General features: G+C 48.0%; 1 protein-coding gene across 2 annotated transcripts in view; it reads right to left on the reverse strand.

Annotated features, from left to right (window-relative positions):
* The window catches only part of LOC137300128 (poly(U)-binding-splicing factor PUF60), an 84,630-nt gene extending 66,606 nt beyond the window's left edge, over positions 1 to 18,024 (reverse strand). For both annotated transcript variants that reach the window (XM_067969225.1, XM_067969220.1), the window contains exon 1: positions 17,984 to 18,024. In XM_067969225.1, the coding sequence (XP_067825326.1) occupies positions 17,984 to 17,992 (9 nt within the window). In that variant the 5' untranslated portion in view covers positions 17,993 to 18,024. The remainder of the gene's footprint in view (positions 1 to 17,983) is intronic.
* Between the last annotated feature and the right edge of the window lie 879 nt (positions 18,025 to 18,903).

Here is an 18,903-nt window from a genome sequence, read left to right on the forward strand (position 1 = left end):
ATACAAAACTCCAGTTGTGGCCGAACCAGTGTTTTATAAAGGTTCATGACTTCCTTGCTTTTTGTACTCCGTGCCTCTATTTATAAAGGCCAGGATCCTGTATGCTTTTTTAACCACTTTCTCAACCTGCCCTGCCACCTCAATACTCCCGCGGTGCTGAACCCCTCACCCCCGACAGCGCTCCCGCGGTGCTGACCCCCCCCCCCCCCGACAGCGCAGCGCTCCTGCAGTGCTGACCCCCTCACCCCCGACAGCGCTCCCGTGGTGCTGACCCCCCCCCCCCCCCGACAGCGCAGCGCTCCTGCAGTGCTGACCCCCTCACCCCCGACAGCGCAGTGCTCCTGCAGTGCTGCACTGGCAGTGTCAGTCTAGATTTTGTCCAAGGGTCTCTAGGGTACGACTTGAATCCACGACCTTCTGACTCAGAAGTGAAAGTGTTACCAGTGAGCCACAACTGGCACTAGTCAATGACTAATGTCCAGATTAGCCATACTATTGTTACCTAAAGTCCAGGATGGGGGGGGGAAAATCGACCTAAGGCCACCAATCACATTGTTCCAAGAAAGAAATTCACAAACCATTCCGTTGTCATTTAGGGCATCTCAAAGCCCCAATGCTGTAAACAAGCTTTTTAAAATAATGAAACCCCTCCCACTAAAAATGACAGTGCGATGAGGAGAAATCTGACATCTCTCTCATTCATTATATTCCACAGCATGGTAACTAGCTTTCATGCGCCTTCACTGTTCACAAGGGGTATGGTAGCATAGTGGTTATTTTACTGGACTAGTAATCCAGAGGCATGCACTAAAATCCGGAATCATGAGTTCAAATCCCGTCACGGCAGCTGGCGAATTTAAATTCAATTAAATAAAATCTGGAATTAAAATACTAGTATCAGTAATGATGGCCATGAAACTACCGGATTGGCGTAAAAACCCATCTGGTTCACTAATGTCCTTGAGGGAAGGAAACCTGCCGTCCTTACCCGGTCTGGCCTATATGTGACTCCAGACCCACAGCAATGTGGTTGACTCTTAATTGCCCTCTGAAATGGCCCAGCAAGACACTCACTTGTAAAATCTCAATAAAAAAAGTCACAAGAATAAGACCGAATGGACCACCCGGCACCGGACACGACAAAGGCAATCCAAGCCCAGTCGACCCTGCAAAATCCTCATCACTAACATAAGAAATAGGAGCAGGAGTAGGCCAATCGGCCCCTCGAGCCTGCTCCGTCATTCAATAAGATCATGGCTGATCTGATCCTAACCTCAAATCTAAATTCATGTCCAATTTCCTGCCCGCTCCCCGTAACCCCTAATTCCCTTTACTTCTAGGAAACTGTCGATTTCTGTTTTAAATTTATTTAATGATGTAGCTTCCACAGCTTCCTGGGGCAGCAAATTCCACAGACCTACTACCCTCTGAGTGAAGAAGTTTCTCCTCATCTCAGTTTTGAAAGAGCAGCCCCTTATTCTAAGATTATGCCCCCTGTTCTAGTTTCACCCATCCTTGGGAACATCCTTACCGCATCCACCCGATCAAGCCCCTTCACAATCTTATATGTTTCAATAAGATCGCCTCTCATTCTTCTGAACTCCAATGAGTAGAGTCCCAATCTACTCAACCTCTCCTCATATGTCCACCCCCTCATCCCCGGGATTAACCGAGTGAACCTTCTTTGTACTGCCTCGAGAGCAAGTATGTCTTTTCTTAAGTATGGACACCAAAACTGTATGCAGTATTCCAGGTGCGGTCTCACCAATACCTTATATAACTGCAGCAATACCTGCCTGTTTTTTCTATTCTATCCCCCAAGCAATAAAAGCCAACATTCCGTTGGCCTTCTTGATCACCTGCTGCACCTGCAAACTAACATTTTGATTTTCTTGCACTAGGACCCCCAGATCCCTTTGTACTGCAGTACTTTCCAGTTTCTCGCCATTAAGATAATAACTTGCTCTCTGATTTTTCCTGCCAAAGTGCATAACCTCACATTTTCCAATATTGTATTGCATCTGCCAAATCTCCGCCCACTCACCCAGCCTGTCTATATCCCCTTGTAGGTTTTTTATGTCTTCCTCACTATCTACTTTCCCTCCCATCTTTGTATCATCTGCAAACTTTGATATGTTACACTCGGTCCCCTCCTCCAAATCGTTAATATAGATTGTAAAGAGTTGGGGACCCAGCACCGACCCCTGTGGAACACCACTGGCTATTGGTTGCCAGTCCGAGAATGTACCATTTATCCCAACTCTCTGCTTCCTGTAAGATAACCAATCCTCCACCCATGCCAGAATATTACCCCCAATCCAGTGATTCTTTATCTTGAGCAATAATCTTTTATGTGGCACCTCTTCGAATGCCTTCTGGAAGTCCAAATACACTACGTCCACTGGTTCCCCTTTATCCAGCCTGTACGTTATGTCCTCAAAGAACTCAAGCAAATGTGTCAGACATGACTTCCCCTTCGTAAAGCCATGCTGACTTTGTCCTATTAAATTATGTTTAGCCAAATGTTCCGCTACTGTCTCCTTAATAATACTCCAAATTTTTACCACCAGATGTTAGGCTAACTGGTCTATAATTTCCAGCCTTCTGCCTACTACCCTTTTTAAACAAGGGTGTTACATTAGCAGTTTTACAATCTGCCGGGACCTTTGCCGAGTCCAGGGAATTTTCGAAAATTATTACGAAAGCATCCACAATCCCTACTGCCACTTCCCTCAAGACCCTCGGATGTAAGCCATCAGGTCCAGGGGATTTATCCGCCTTGAGTCCCATTAATTTACTGAGTACCAATTCCTTAGCGATTTTAATCGTATTTAGCTCCTCCCCCCCTGGAGCCCCCTGTTTATCCAGTGTTGGGATATTCTTAGTAAAGACTGAAACAAAATATTTGTTCAGCATTTTTGCCATCTCCATGTTTCCCACCATTAATTTCCTGGTCTCATCCTCTAAGGGACCGATGTTTGCCTTAGCCACCCTTTTTCTTTTTATATAACTGTAGAAACTCTTGCCATCTGTTTTTATATTTTTTGCTAATTTATTTTCATAATCTATCTTCCCTTTCTTAATCAATCCTTTAATTACTTTTTGCTGTCTTTTGAAGACTTCCCAATCTTCTATCCTCCCACTAAGATTGGCTACCTTATATGTCCTTGTTTTCTGGGGACTTGTGCCAAAATTGGGAGAGGTGTCACACAGACTAGTCAAGCAACAGCCTGACATAGCCATACTCACAGAATCATACCTTTCAGCCAACGTCCCAGACTCTTCCACCATCATCCGTGGGTATGTCCTGTCCCACCGGCAGGACAGACCCACCAGAGGTGGCGGTACAGTGATATACAGGGAGTGGCCCTGGGAGTCCTCAACATTGACTCTGGACCCCATGAAATCTCATGGCATCAGGTCAAACATTGGCAAGGAAACCTCCTGCTGATTACCACCTACTGCCCTCCCTCAGCTGATGAATCAGTCCTCCTCCATGTTGAACACCACTTGGAGGAAGCACTGAGGGTAGCAAGGGCACAGAATGTATTCTGGGTGGGGGACTTCAATATCCATCACCAAGAGTGGCTCGGTAGCACCACTACTGACCGAGTTGGCAGAGTCCTGAAGGACATAACTGCCAGACTGGGCCTGCGGCAGGTGGTGAGCGAACCAACACGAGGGAAAAACTTAGTTGACCTCGTCCTCACCAATCTCCCTGTCGCAAATGCATCTGTCCACGACAGTATTGGTCGGAGTGACCACCACACAGTCCTCGTGGAGATGAAGTCCCGTCTTCGCACTGAGGACACCATCCAATGTGTTGTGTGACACTACCACTAAATGGGATAGATTCAGAACAGATCTAGCAGCTCAAAACTGGGCATCCATGTGTGCCATCAGCAAGCAGCAGAATTGCATTCCAGCACAATCTGTAACCTCATGGCCCACCATATTCCTCGCTCTACCATTACCAACAAGCCAGGGAATCAACCCTGGTTCAATGAAGTGTAGGAGTGCATGCCAGGAGCAGCACCAGCCATGCTAAAAATGAGGTGCCAACCTGGTGAAGCTGCAACTCAGGACTACATGCATGCTAAACAGCGGAAGCAACATGTTCCAGACAGAGCTAAGCTATTCCACAACCAACGGATCAGATCAAAGCTCTGCAGTCCTACCACATCCAGTCGTGAATGGTGGTGGACAATTAAATAACTAACGGGAGGAGGAGGCTCTGCAAAAATCCCCATGGCGGAGTCCAGCAAGTGAGAGCAAAAGACAAGGCTGAAGCGTTTGCAACCATCTTCAGCCAGAAGTGTCGAGTGGATGATCCATCTCGGCCTCCTCCCGATATCCCTACCATCACAGAAGCCAGTCATCAGCCAATTCGATTCACTCCACGTGATATCAAGAAACGGCTGAGTGCACTGGATACGGCAAAGGCTATGGGCCCCGACAACATCCCGGCTGTAGTGCTGAAGACTTGTGCTCCAGAACTCGCTGCGCCTCTAGCCAAGCTGTTCCAGTACAGCTACAACACTGGCATCTACCCGACAATGTGGAAAATTGCCCAGGTATGTCCTGTCCACAAAAAGCAGGACAAAACCAATCCGGCCAATTACCGCCCCATCAGCCTACTCTCAATCATCAGCAAAGTGATGGAAGGTGTCGTCGACAGTGCTGTCAAGCAACAGTTACTCACCAATAATCTGCTCACTGATGCTCAGTTTGGGTTGTCAGGACTACTCGGCTCCAGACCTCATTACAGCCTTGGTCCAAACATGGACAAAAGAGCTGAATTCCAGAGGTGAGGTGAGAGTGACTGCCCTTGACATCAAGGCAGCATTTGACCGAGTGTGGCACCAAGGAGCCCTAGTAAAATTCAAGTCAATGGGAATCAGGGGGAAAACTCTCCAGTGGCTGGAGTCATACCGAGCACAAAGGAAGATGATAGTGGTTGTTGGAGGCCAATCATCTCAGCCCCAGGGCATTGATGCAGGAGTTCCTCAGGGCAGTGTCCTAGGCCCAACCATCTTCAGCTGCTTCATCAATGACCTTCCCTCCAGCATAAGGTCAGAAACGGGGATGTTCGCTGATGATTGCACAGTGTTCAGTTCCATTCGCAATCCTTCAAATAATGATGCAGTCCGAGCCCACATGCAGCAAGATCTGGACAACATCCAAGCTTGGACTGATAAGTGGCAAGTAACATTCGTGCCAGGCAATGACCATCTCCAACAAGAGAGCCCAACCACCTCCCCTTGACATTCAACGGCATTACCATCGCTGAATCCCCCACCATTAACATCCTGGGGGTCACCATTGACCAGAAACTTAACTGGACCAGCCACATAAATACCGTGGCTACAAGAGCAGGTCAGAGGCTGGGTATTCTGCAGCAAGTGACTCACCTCCTGTCTCCCCAAAGCCTTTCCACCATCTACAAGGCACAAGTCAGGAGTGTGATGGAATACTCTCCACTTGACTGGATGAGTGCAGCTCCAACAACACACAAGAAGCTCGACACCATCCAGGACAAAGTGTGTACCATCCACAGGATACACTGCAGCAACTCGCCAAGGCTTCTTCGACAGCACCACCTAGAAGGCCAAGGGCAGCAGGTACATGGGAACACCACCACCTGTACGTTCCCCTCCAAGTCACACACCATCCCAACTTGGAAATATATCGCCGTTCCTTCATCGTCGCTGGGTCAAGATCCTGGAACTCCCTTCCTAACAGCATTGTGGGAGAACCTTCACCACACGGACTGCAGTGGTTCAAGAAGGCGGCTCACCACCACCTTCTCAAGGGCAATAAATGCCGGCCTCACCAGCGACGCCCACATTCCATGAACGAATAAAAAAAAAAATTCATAGGATCACAGAAAGTTATGGCACAGGAGGCCATTCAGCTCATCACGTCAGTGCATGCCGAAAAAGACCTATAAAGCTTAATCCCACTTTCCCGCACTTGGTCCATAGCCCTGTAGGTTTCGGAACTTCAAACGCACATCCAAGTACTTTTTAAATGAGTTGAGGGTTTCTGCCTCAACCACCCTTTCAGGCAGTGAGTCCCAGACCCCCACCACCCTCTGGGAGAAAAAATTTCTCCTCAGCTCCCCTCTAATCCTTCTACCAATTACTTTGGATCTATGCCCTGTGGTCACTGACCCCTCTGCTAAGGGAAATAGGTCCTTCCTATCCACTCTAACTAGTCCCATCATAATTTTGTACACCTCAATTAAAACACCCCTCAGCTTCCACTGTTCCAAAGAAAACAACCCCAGCCTATCCAATCTTTCGCCATAGCTAAAATTCTCCAACCCTGGCAACATCCTCGTAAATCTCCTCTGTACCCTCTCTAGTGCAATCACACCTTTCCTATTAGATGGGATCAGACTAAGAGAGAGTACACAAAAGTCGAAGGCAGGTTCACAGTGCATGTGTGTAAACGCACAAGAAGTGTGGTAAACACGATTGGTGAGCTGCAGGCACAAATAGTCACATTGGAATATGATGTCGTGGCAATAACGGAGACCTGGCTCAAAAAAGGGCAGGATTGGGTACTAAATATTCCTGGATACAAGGTGTTCAGCAAAGAAAGGAGGTGGGTGGCAGTATTGATTAAGGAGAATATTGCAGGGCCAGAGAGAGAAGATATCATAGAATCATAGAAGTTACAACATGGAAACAGGCCCTTCGGCCCAACATGTCCATGTCGCCCAGTTTATACCACTAAGCTAGTCCCAATTGCCTGCACTTGGCCCATATCCCTCTATACCCATCTTACCCATGTAACTGTCCAAATGCTTTTTAAAAGACAAAATTGTACCCGCCTCCACTACTGCCTCTGGCAGCTCGTTCCAGACACTCACCACCCTTTGAGTGAAAAAATTGCCCCTCTGGACCCTTTTGTATCTCTCCCCTCTCACCTTAAATCTATGCCCCCTCGTTATAGACTCCCCTACCTTTGGGAAAAGATTTTGACTATCTACCTTATCTATGCCCCTCATTATTTTATAGACTTCTATAAGATCACCCCTTAACCTCCTACTCTCCAGGGAAAAAAGTCCCAGTCTGTCTAACCTCTCCCTGTAAGTCAAACCATCAAGTCCCGGTAGCATCCTAGTAAATCTTTTCTGCACTCTTTCTAGTTTAATAATATCCTTTCTATAATAGGGTGACCAGAACTGTACACAGTACTCCAAGTGTGGCCTCACCAATGCCCTGTACAACTTCAACAAGACATCCCAACTCCTGCATTCAATGTTCTGACCAATGAAACCAAGCATGCCGAATGCCTTCTTCACCACCCTATCCACCTGTGACTCCACTTTCAAGGAGCTATGAATCTGTACTCCTAGATCTCTTTGTTCTATAACTCTCCCCAACGCCCTACCATTAACGGAGTAGGTCCTGGCCCGATTCGATCTACCAAAATGCATCACCTCACATTTATCTAAATTAAACTCCATCTGCCATTCATCGGCCCACTGGCCCAATTTATCAAGATCCCGTTGCAATCCTAGATAACCTTCTTCACTGTCCACAATGCCACCAATCTTGGTGTCATCTGCAAACTTACTAACCATGCCTCCTAAATTCTCATCCAAATCATTAATATAAATAACAAATAACAGCGGACCCAGCACCGATCCTGGAGGGGTCAAGGACAGAATCTATTTGGTTAGAGTTAAGAAACACTGGCAGTGCCATTACACTACTGGGTGTATTCTATAGGCCACCAACTAGTGGGAAGGATATAGAGCAGCAAATTTGCAGGGAAATTATAGAGAGGTGCAAAAGCCATAGAGTAGTGATAACTGGGGGCTTCAAATATCCTAATATAGACTGGGATAACAATAGTGCAAGGGGCACAGTGGGGGAGGAATTTTTGAAGTGTGTTGAGAACTTTCTTGACCAGCACGTTTCCAGCCCAACGAGGAAGGAGGCATTGCTGGATCTGGTTCTGGGGAATGAGGCCAGCCAAGTGGAGCAAGTGTTAGTGGGGGAGCATTTAGGGAGCAGCGTTCATAGTATCAGAAGGTTTAGATTAGCTATGGAAAAGGACTATTTTTACTTTAGAGTGGACACTCAATTGGACAGGGCAAGACAGAATGGATGCAAGGAGGACGTTTCCCCTGGCTGGGGGGTCCAGAACGAGGGGTCACAGTCTCAGGATACGGGGTAGGACATTTAGGACTGAGATGAGGAGAAATTTCTTCACTCAGAGGGTGGTGAACCTGTGGAATTCTCTACCACAAAAGGCTGTGGAGGCCAAGTCACTGGATATATTTAAGAAGGAGCTAAACAGATTTCTGGACACAAAAGGCATCAAGGGGTATGGGGAGAGAGCAGGAATATGGTATTGAGACAGAGGATCAGCCATGATCATACTGAATGGCGCAGCAGGCTCGAAGGGCCGAATGGCCTACTCCTGTTCCTATTTTCTATGTTTCTATGGAGGAGGGCCAATTTCAGTGGGATGAGAACAGACCTGGCCCAGGTAAATTAGAATCAAAGATTGGCAGGCAAAACTGTAACTGAACAATGGGCGGCCTTTAAGGAGATGGTTCGGGTACAGTCTGGGTACATTCCCACAAGGGAGAAAGGTAGGGCAACTAAAGCCTGGATGACAAACGTCAGGTTGATAACACAAGTGAGAACCAGGCTGAATATAGACAGTTCAGAGGGGAAGTGAAGGAAGAAATAAGAGGGGCAAAGAGAGAGAATGAGAATAGACTGGCGGCCAACATAAAATGCAATCCAGAAATCTTCTATAGGGATGTAAACAGTAAGCGTGTAGTAAGAGGAAGGGTGGGGCCGATTAGGGACCAAAAAGATCTACTCATGGAGGCAGAGGGCATGGCCAAGGTACTAAATGAACTTTGCATCTGTCTTTACCAAGGAAGAAGATGCTGTCAGAGTCTCAGTAAAGGGAGATGTAGTTGAGATACTGGATGGGCTAAAAATTGATAAAGAAGAGGTACTTGAAAGGCTAGCTTTACTTAAAGTAGATAAGTCACCCGGTCCGGACGGGATACATCTTCGGTTGCTGAGGGAAGTCAGGGTGGAAATTGCAGAGGTACTGGCCATAATCTTCCAAACATCTGTAGATACGGGGGTGTTGCCAGAGGACTAGAGAATTGCAAATGTTACACCCTTGTTCAAAAAAGGGTGTGAGGATAAGCCCAGTAACTACAGGCCAGTAAGTTTAACCTCAGTGGTGGGGAAACTTTTAGAAACGCTAATCCGGGACAAAATTAACAGTCACTGGGACAAGCGTGGATTCATTAGAGAAAACCAGGATTTGTTAAAGGCACATCGTGTTTAACTAACGTGATAGAATTTTTTGATGAGGTAACAGAGAAAGTAGATGAGGGCAATGTAGTTGATGTGGTGTATATGGACTTTCAAAAGACGTTTGATAAAGTGCCACATAATAGGCTTGGCATGAAGATTGAAGCCCATGGAATAAAAGGGGCAATAGCAGCATGGATGCAGAATTGGCTAAGTAACAGGAAACAGAGTAGTGGTGAACGGTTGTTTTTCGGACTGGAGGGAGGGAGGTCCCCAGGGGTCGGTAGTAGGACCACTGCTTTTCTTGATATATATTATTGACCTGCACTTGGGTGTACAGGGCATAATTTCCAAATTTGCAGATGACACAAGACTTGGAAGGGTAGTGAACAGAGAGGAGGATATGATGGGATAGAAATAGAGAGGAGGTACTTAAAAGATTGGCAGTACTTAAAGTAGAAAAGTCACCCGGTCCAGATGGGATGCATCCTAGGTTACTAAGGGAAGTAAGGGTGGAAATTGCAGAGACTCTGGCCACAATCATCCAATCCTCCTTAGATATGGGGGCTGTGCCAAAGAACTGGAGGATTACAAATATTACACCCCTGTTCAAAAAAGGGGAGAGGGATAAACCCGGCAATTACTGGCCAGTCAGCCTAACATCGGTGGTGGGGAAACATTGAGACATAATAATCCGGGACAAAATTAATTGTCGCTTGGAAAAATATGCGTTAATAAATGACAACCAGCACGGACTTCTATGATTCTATGACAACCAGCACGGACTTGTTAAAGAAAAATCGTGTTTGACTAACTTGATTGAGTTCTTTGATGAAGTAACGGAGAGGGTTAACGAGAGTAGTGCGGTTTGTGTTGTATATATGGACTTTCAAAAGGCATTTGCTCTCTGTTTGTGGGACCTTGCTGTGCTCAAACTGGCTCAGCATTTCCTACATTAAATAGCGACTACGCTTCAAGAAGTACTTAATTGGTTGTGACGCACTTTGAGGCGTCCTGAGGTCATTAAAGGCGCCATATAAATGAAAGTCGTCTTTTTTTCTAAACAATGAATTTGAGTATTTTGAGGTAATTTTGTGTTGGTGGAAGATTACGATTATTAAAAGACAAGTCAAACTGATAATCCTCATCGTCAAATTGATCAAGGGCCTTATCCCACCCGACCATTGCACGGTCCCCATTATGTCCCCACCCCCACCCTTCGGTCCCCTCCCCTCACCTCATCATTAGTGTTGGAGCTTTCAGCCGTATATATCCCACTCTAAGCACATCCCTCCGTAAACCCCTCCTCACCTTTAACAATCTTCCTAAACTCATCTATTTCACCAACTTTTGGTCATTCCCCTAATCTGGTTCTTCCCACTTCCACATTTCAGCATCCACCACTTCTTTGTATTCATCTTGGTGTTTTTTTTTATTCATTCTGGGGATGTGGGCATCGCTGGCAAGGCCGGCATTTATTGCCAATCCCCAATTGCCCTCGAGAAGTGGTGGTGAGCCGCTGCAGTCCGTGAGATGAAGGTTCTCCCACAGTGCTGTTAGGTAGGGAGTTCCAGGATTTTGACCCAGCAACGATGAAGGAACTGGCAATATATTTCCAAGTCGGGATGATGTGTGACTTGGAGGTGATGGTGTTCCCGTGCGCTTGTTGCCCTTGTCCTTGTTGGCAGAGGTCACGGGTTTGGGAGGTGCCTTGGCGAGTTGCTGCAGTGTATTCTGTGGATATTATATACAGTAGCTACCGTATGGCAATGGCGGAGGGAGTGGGTGTTTACAGTGGTGGATTTAGTACCGATCAAGTGGGCTGCCTTGTCTTAGATCGTATCGTGCTTCTTGAGTGTTGTTGGAGCTCCTCCCATTCAGGCAAGTGGAGAATATTCCATCACACTCCTGACTTGTGCCTTGTAGGTGGTAGGGGGGCTTTGGGGAGTCAGGTGGTGAGTCACTCGCCGCAGAATACCCAGCCTCTGACCTGCTCCAATAGCCACGGCATTAATGTGGCTGGTCCAGTTAGGTTTCTGGTCAATGGTGAGCCCCAGGATGTTGATGGTGGGGGATTCGGCAATGGTAATGCCACTGAACGTCATGGGGAAGTGGTTAGGCTCTCTATTGTTGGAGATGGTCATTGCCTGACACTTGTCTGGTGCGAATGTTACTTGCCACTTGTCAGCCCAAGCCTGGATATTGTCCAGGTCTTAGTGCATACAGACACAGACTGCTTCATTATCTGAGGAATTGAGAATGGAGCTGAACAGTGTGCAATCAGCGAATAGCCCCACTTCTGATCTGATGATGATGGGATGGTCATTGATGAAGCAGCTGAAGATAGTTGGGTCTAGTATACTGCCCGAAGGAACTCCTGCAGCAATGTCCTGGCGCTGAGATGATTGGCCTCCAACCACCACAACCATCTTCCATTGTTCTCAGTATGACTCCAGCCACTGAAGTTTTCCCCTTGATCCCCAATGACTTCAGTTTTACTAGGAATCCTTGGTGCCAAACTTAGTCGAATGCTGCCTTGATATCAGGGCGCAGTCACTCACCTCACCTCTGGAATAGTTCGTGTCCATGTTTGCACCAAGGCTGTAATGAGGTCTGGAGCTAAGAGGTTCTGGCGAAACCCAAACTGAATATCGTTGAGCAGGTTACTGGTAAGTGCCACTTGATAGCACTGTTGACAACCTGGTTAGATTTGTCCTGCTTTTTATGGGCAGGACCTACCTGAGCAATTTTCTATTGTCAGATAGATGCCAGAGTTGTAGCTGTACTGGAACAGCATAGCTAAGGGCACTAGTCTTCAGTATTACAGCCTTTGCTGCATCCACTGCACTCAGCCATTTGACCTGATCTGTTGGTTGTGGGATTGCTTAGCAATGTCTATAGCATGCTGCTTCCACTGTTTAGCATCGCTTTTCGTCCTTTGTTGTAGTTTAACTGGGTTGGCACCTCATTTTCAGATATGCCTGGTGCTGCTCTTGGCTCTTCTACGCTCCTCAATGAGCCAGGATTAATCATCCGGCTTGATGGGGATAGAGGAGTGAGGGATATACAAGGCAGTGAAGTTACAGATCGCGGTGAAATACAATTCTGATGCCGCTGATACCCAGTTTTGATCTTCTAGATCTGTTCTTAATCTATCCCACCTAGCACGGTGGTGGTACCACACGCCACAATGGACGGTGTCCTCTGTGTGAAGATGAGACTTGGTCTCCACAATGACTGTGCAGTGGTCACTCCTACCAATACCAACGGACAGATGCATCTGCGACAGATAGATTGGTGAGGACAAGGTAAAGTAGGTTATCTCCTCGTAGGTCATCTGCCAGCTATGTCCTTCAGGACTTGGCCAGCTCGGTCAGTGATGGTACTACTGAGGCACTCTTGCTGATGGACATTGAATTTTTTTTTATTCGTTCATGGGATGTGGGCGTCGCTGGCGAGGCCAGCATTTATTGCCCATCCCTAATTGCCCTTGAGAAGGTGGTGGTGAGCCGCCTTCTTAAACCGCTGTTGTCCGTGTGGTGACGGTTCTCCCAACAGTGCTGTTAGGAAGGGAGTTCCAGGATTTTGACTCAGCGACAATGAAGGAACGGCGATATATTTCCAAGTCGGGATGATGTGTGACTTGGAGGGGAACGTGCAGGTGGTGTTGTTCCCATGTGCCTGCTGCTCTTGTCCTTCCAGGTGGTAGAGGTCGGGGGTTTGGGAGGTGCTGTCGAAGAAGCCTTGGCGAGTTGCTGCAGTGCATCCTGTAGATGGTACACACTGCAGCCACAGTGCACCGGTGGTGAAGGGAGTGAATGTTCAGGGTGATGGATGGGGTGCCAATCAAACGGGCTGCTTTATCTTGGATGGTGTCGAGCTTCTTGAGTGTTGTTGGAGCTGCACTCATCCAAGCAAGTGGAGAGTATTCCATCACACTCCTGACTTGTGCCTTGTAGATGGTTGAAAGGCTTTGGGGAGTCAGGTGGTGAGTCACTCGCCACAGAATACCCAGCCTCTGACCTGCTCTCGTAGCCACAATATTTATATGGCTGGTCCAGTTAAGTTTCTGGTCAATGGTGACCCCCAGGACGTTGATGGTAGGGGATTCGGTGATGGTAATGCCGTTGAATGTCAAGGGGAGGTGGTTAGACTCTCTCTTGTTGGAGATGGTCATTGCCTGCCACTTATCTGGCACGAATGTTACTTGCCACTTATCAGCCCAAGCCTGGATATTGTCCAGGTCTTGCTGCATGCAGGCTCGGACTACTTTATTATCTGAGGGGTTGCGAATGGAACTGAACACTGTGCAATCATCAGTGAACATCCTCATTTCTGACCTTATGATGGAGGGAAGGTCATTGATGAAGCAGCTGAAGATGGTTGGGCCTAGGACACTGCCTTGAGGAACTCCTGCAGCAATGTCCTGGGGCTGAGATGATTGGCCTCCAACAACCACTGTCATCTTCCTTTGTGCCAGGTATGACTCCAGCCACTGGAGAGTTTTCCTCGATTCCCATTGACTTCAATTTTACTCGGGCTCCTTGGTGCCACACCGCCCAGAATGCACTGTGAGCTTTCTACCCTCAGTGCTTCCTCTAAGTGGTGTTCAATATGGAGGAGTATTGATTCATCAGCTCAGGCAGATCAGCAGTAGGATTCCTTGGCCATATCTGACCTGAAGCCGTGAGAAATCATAAGGTTCAGAGTCCATGTTGAGGGCTCCCAGGGCCACTCCCACTGAACTGAATACCAGTACCCCCCACCTCTGGTGGGTCTGTCGACAACAACTTGCATTTGTATAGCGCTATTAACATAGTAAAACGTCCCTAGGCGCTTCACAGAAGCGATTATCAAACCGAGCCACATAAGGAGATATTAGGACAGCTGATCAAAAGCTTGGTCAAAGAGGTAGGTTTTAAGGAGCATCTTAAAGGAGGAGAGGTAGAGAATTCCAGAGCTTAGGGCCCAGGCAGCTGAAAGCACGGCCGCCAATGGTGGAGCGATTAAAACCGGGGATGCGCAAGAGGCAGGAATTGGAGGGGCGAGGCCATTCAGGGATTTGAAAACAAGGATGATAATTTTAAAATCGAGGAGTTCCCGGACCAGGAGCCAATTTAGGTCAGCAAACTCAGCGGTGATGGGAACAGGACTTGGTCCGAGTTAGGATATGGGAACCGAATAAAGAAAATCTCCGTTTTGCCACCACATCAAGAACTTGTACCCGTCCCATATGGATGAGTTCAAGTTTATGGAGGGTGGAAGATGGGAGGCCGCCCAGGAGAGCATTGGAATAGTCCAGTCTAGAAGCAACAAAGGCACGGATGAGGGTTTCAGCAGCAGAGGAGCTGAGGCAGGGGCGGAGAAAGGTGATGTTACAGAGGTGGAAGTAGGCAGTCTTGGTTATGGAGTGGATATGTGGTCTGAAGCTCATCTCAGGGTCAAATAGGAGGCCAAGGTTGCGAACTGTCTGGTTCAGCCTCAGTCAGTGACCAGGGAAAGGGATGGAGTCAGTGACAAGGGAACGAAGACAATGGCTTTGGTCTTCCCAATATTTAGTTGGAGGAAATTTCTGCTTACCCAGTACTTGATATCAGACAAGCAAGTGTGACAAATCAGAGACACTGGAGGGGTTGAGGGAGGTGGTGGTGAGGTAGAGCTGGTTGTCGTCAGCGTACACTTGGAACCTGACATGTTGTCGGATGATGTCAACGAGGGGCAGCCTTTAGATGAGAAATAGGAGGGACCAAGGATAGATCCTCGGGGGACTCCAGAGTTAACGGTGCGAGACCAGGAAGAGAAGTCATTGCAGGTGATTCTCTGGCTATGACAGGAATGGAACCGGGCGAGTGCAGTCCCACCCAGCTGGACGATGGAGGAGAGGCTTTGGAGGAGGATGGTGTGGTCAACTGTGTCAAAGGCTGCAGACAGGTCGAGAGGGATGAGGAGGGATAGTTTATCACGATCACAGTCACAGGATGTCATTTGTGACTTTGATAAGGGCCGTTTCAGTACAGTGGCAGAAACCTGGTTGGAGAGATTCAAACATGGAGTTGTGAGAAAGATGGGCACAGATTTGGGAGGCGACAACACGTTCAAGGACTCTGGAGAGGAAAGGGAGGTTGGAGATGGGGCGATAGTTTGCAAGGACAGAGGGGTCCAGGGTGGGTTTTATGAAGAGGGGTGTGATGGCGGCAGATTTAAAGGGGAGGACAGTGAACCCGTAACAATATCAGCTAACATGAGGGCCAGGAAGGGAAGTTGGATGGTCAGCAGTTTGGTGGGAAATAGGGTCGAGGGAGTTGGAGGTGGGTCTCATGGTCAAGATGAGCTTGGAGAGGGCATGAGAGGAGATAGGAGCGAAACTAGAGAAAGATGCGAATTCAGGGCTAGGGCAAGAGGGAACAGCCTGGTGGGCTTGGGGAAGGGAGGGAAGCGGCAGAGGCAGAACGGAGGTCTCAATCTTAGTGATAAAATTCCATGAGCTCCTCGCACTTGTTGGTGAGGGTGGAGAAGGCAGGAGAGGGGTTTAAGAAGGTGGTTTGTAGTGAAGAGAAACCAAGGGTTATCTTTGCATTCCAGGATGATCCTGGAATAGTGAGCAGTTTTGGCAGAGGACAGCGGGGCCTGAGTGCTTTATGTGGTCCAGCCAGATCTAGAGATGAATGGCTAAACCAGTTGTCCACCATAAACGTTCATGTATGCGTCCCTTAGACTTAAAGGAGCGGAGATGAGGGCCACACCAGGGGGAACGACCAGGGTGAGAGCGCGTAATGGTTTTAACGGGTACAAGAAGGTGGAGGTAATTGAGCAGATTGGTAGCTGCAGAAATGTTGTGGTGAACGGAGGGTCAAAGGCTAGACGGTTGGGAATTTGAAAAGTGCCGTTGTAAGTGACTTGGGGGAAGAGTTTTTTTTTTTCCAGAGGCGGATACAAAGGGAAGTGGGATTCGGAGGCGGCTGTGGGTGGAGAGGGATAAAAGGAAGTGATCAGAGATGGCCTTAATTACACGATGGGAGTAGAGAGGCCATGTGAGATGGCAAGGTTGAGGGGGTGGCCATGAATATGGGTTAGGGAGTTTTATATGGAGGGAGAGATTAAGGGAGGATAGGAGGGGCAGTGAAACTCAGAGGAGAGCATAATAAGTTTGAGATGGAGTTTGAAAATCACCGAAGATGAAAAAGTCACTCAGTGCAGAGGCTGAGGGAGGAAAAACAGTGGAAGATATCCCGGAGAGAAAACTTGACACGGTACTTCTGTAGGCAGTAGAGAACGGGGACTTTAAAGGAGGTGTGGCACAGAGTCCATAGAGTCATACGGCACGGATAGAGGGCCCCTTCGGCCCATCGTGTCCGCGCCGGCCCATCAAGCCCTGTCTACTCTAATCCCATATTCCAGCATTTGGTCCGTAGCCTTGTATGCTATGGCATTTCAAGTGCTCATCCAAATGCTTCTTGAATGTTCTGAGGGTTTCCTGCCTCCACAACCCTTTCAGGCAGTGAGTTTCCAGACTCCCAACCACCCTCTGGGTGAAAAAAGTTTCTTTCTCAAATCCCCCTCAAAACCTCCCGCCTTTTACCTTGAATCTATGTCCCCCTTGTTATAGAACCCTCAACGAAGGGAAAACAGGATGAGATGTTCAAAGGAAAAGGTGTCAGAGGAGTAGGGGGACAGACCAAAGTGTGATTTGGGGGGCAGGGCAAGTGGTGGGAAGGATATCGCCAGGCGGGGAGGCTTCATTAAGGGGAAAGGTGTCCATCACCCGTCAGCCAGGTTTTCCATCAAGGCCGTGATATCAATGCAATCATCCACAATAAAAATCATGGATGGCAAGGGCCTTGTTCATAAGTGAATGGACATTTCTGGAGGGAGATACAGAGGGGGGCGGTGGATAGCTTTGGGGTGGGGGTGGATTTTTCTCAACACAGCAATATCTGTCTCACAGGACTGCCTCCTACAAGTCAATAGATGTTCCTATTTAGGAGCACATTCTGCACTGTACTGAGAACTGGTTTCAGCACAGAAAGTTCACAAGGAAACAGCTGTATGAAGATTCCACTTCACATTAGTATTACAAGCTCCATTCCCAATCAAAGCTGCAGGCTGGTCAAATGGGTCATTGTATCACAAATGTGGTCCTGAGCCATACAGACTAAGATTACGCCAGGTTCCATCCCCAGTCTGTGCTGAGTTAACTGATCTCAGCCGGGAGGACAGCAATTTGGCGGTGCTTGAAATTGGTTGCAGTACCCCTAGGCTGATGAGGGGAAAAAAAAACCCAATCAGCCAAGATTCCTGCTCCTGATCCCTCTCCAGTGACTCCCGCTGGACCTACGACGTCAGGCAAGGAGAGGGTACTGGTCAGCTGTGATACTACTTTACAGTCAAATAACCCAGCGTCGCTCGCTGCCTGGACTTGTGTATGAGCAATGGCCCATTTGGGCAATGTGCTGGAGTGGCCATTGGCGCCTGTAGAACTCTCCCCCCATTCTATGTCATACTGTTCCCATCAACAAACCCATGTCAGGTCATGCAAAGGCACACGCCACCAACATGTCAGATATATCTCTGCTTGTGATGTCTGGACAATTATATCAAGTCATTTTAATTCCATTATTTAAAATCAGTTTCTAATTGGGTGTGCACAGCATGCAGCAATGAGTGAGGCTTTAAAGACCTACCAGCATCATCTGCAAAGTGGGGCTTCCCAAGGGTTTTCCAGCATCTATTGGATTAAACAAAGAGTGCCATGAGTGCAAAGTGTCATTGATGCTCTCACCTTCATTACCACATACATAAGACATAGATGCTGTCTCGTGCCTGAACCTCAATGTATAACAGGTTCAGGAGTAGGCCGAGCTCTCATTTTAAGATTGTGTCCTCTTGTTATGGATTCTCCCACCAGAGGAAATAGTTTCTTTGTATCTACCCTATCGAATCCCTTTATCATTTTTAACAACTTCGGTCAGATCACAAACCTCAATCTCCTAAACTCAAGCCACCTTTATGCAAACCTGTTCCCTCGGTAATTTAACTCTGTAAAGGCCCAGTATTATTCTGGTGAATGCTGCAAACCTTCCAAGGCCTATATATATCCTTCCTGAGATGCAGTGTCCAAAACCCGAAATGCAGGACTGTGGATGGGGGGACTGACCGTGGCCTGGAGCCCCTGTGTCGATTTCCCAGCGCAGCCATTTGTGCGAACATCACTTCTGCAGAACCTTAAAAAACACCTTCTGGAAAATCCTTATAAACACCGTCCCGTCCACCATGTTAGTGCCCCCCCTCAAAAAATCCAACGAGATCAGTCAGACATGGCCGACACTCCCCCCCCTTCCCTTTCCATAACCCTCCCAGCAATTCCTCCCCACAGCCTCCTCATTCCACTCACACTCCTCCCCCCCCCCTCCATTTCCTCCCTGTCCATTCATCCCACTCCCCCCTCTTCAGTCTCCATTCCCCCCCCCTCCCTCCTCCTCCTCCTCTCCATCCCCCCCCCTCCTCTCCATCCCCCCTCCTCCTCTCCATCCCCCCTCCTCCTCCTTCTGTCCATCCCTCCTTCTGTCCATCCCTCCTCCTTTCCACCCCCCCCCTCCTCCTC

Source organism: Heptranchias perlo, chromosome 2, assembly GCF_035084215.1.
Source record: "Heptranchias perlo isolate sHepPer1 chromosome 2, sHepPer1.hap1, whole genome shotgun sequence".
In the NCBI taxonomy this organism is placed as follows: domain Eukaryota; kingdom Metazoa; phylum Chordata; class Chondrichthyes; order Hexanchiformes; family Hexanchidae; genus Heptranchias; species Heptranchias perlo.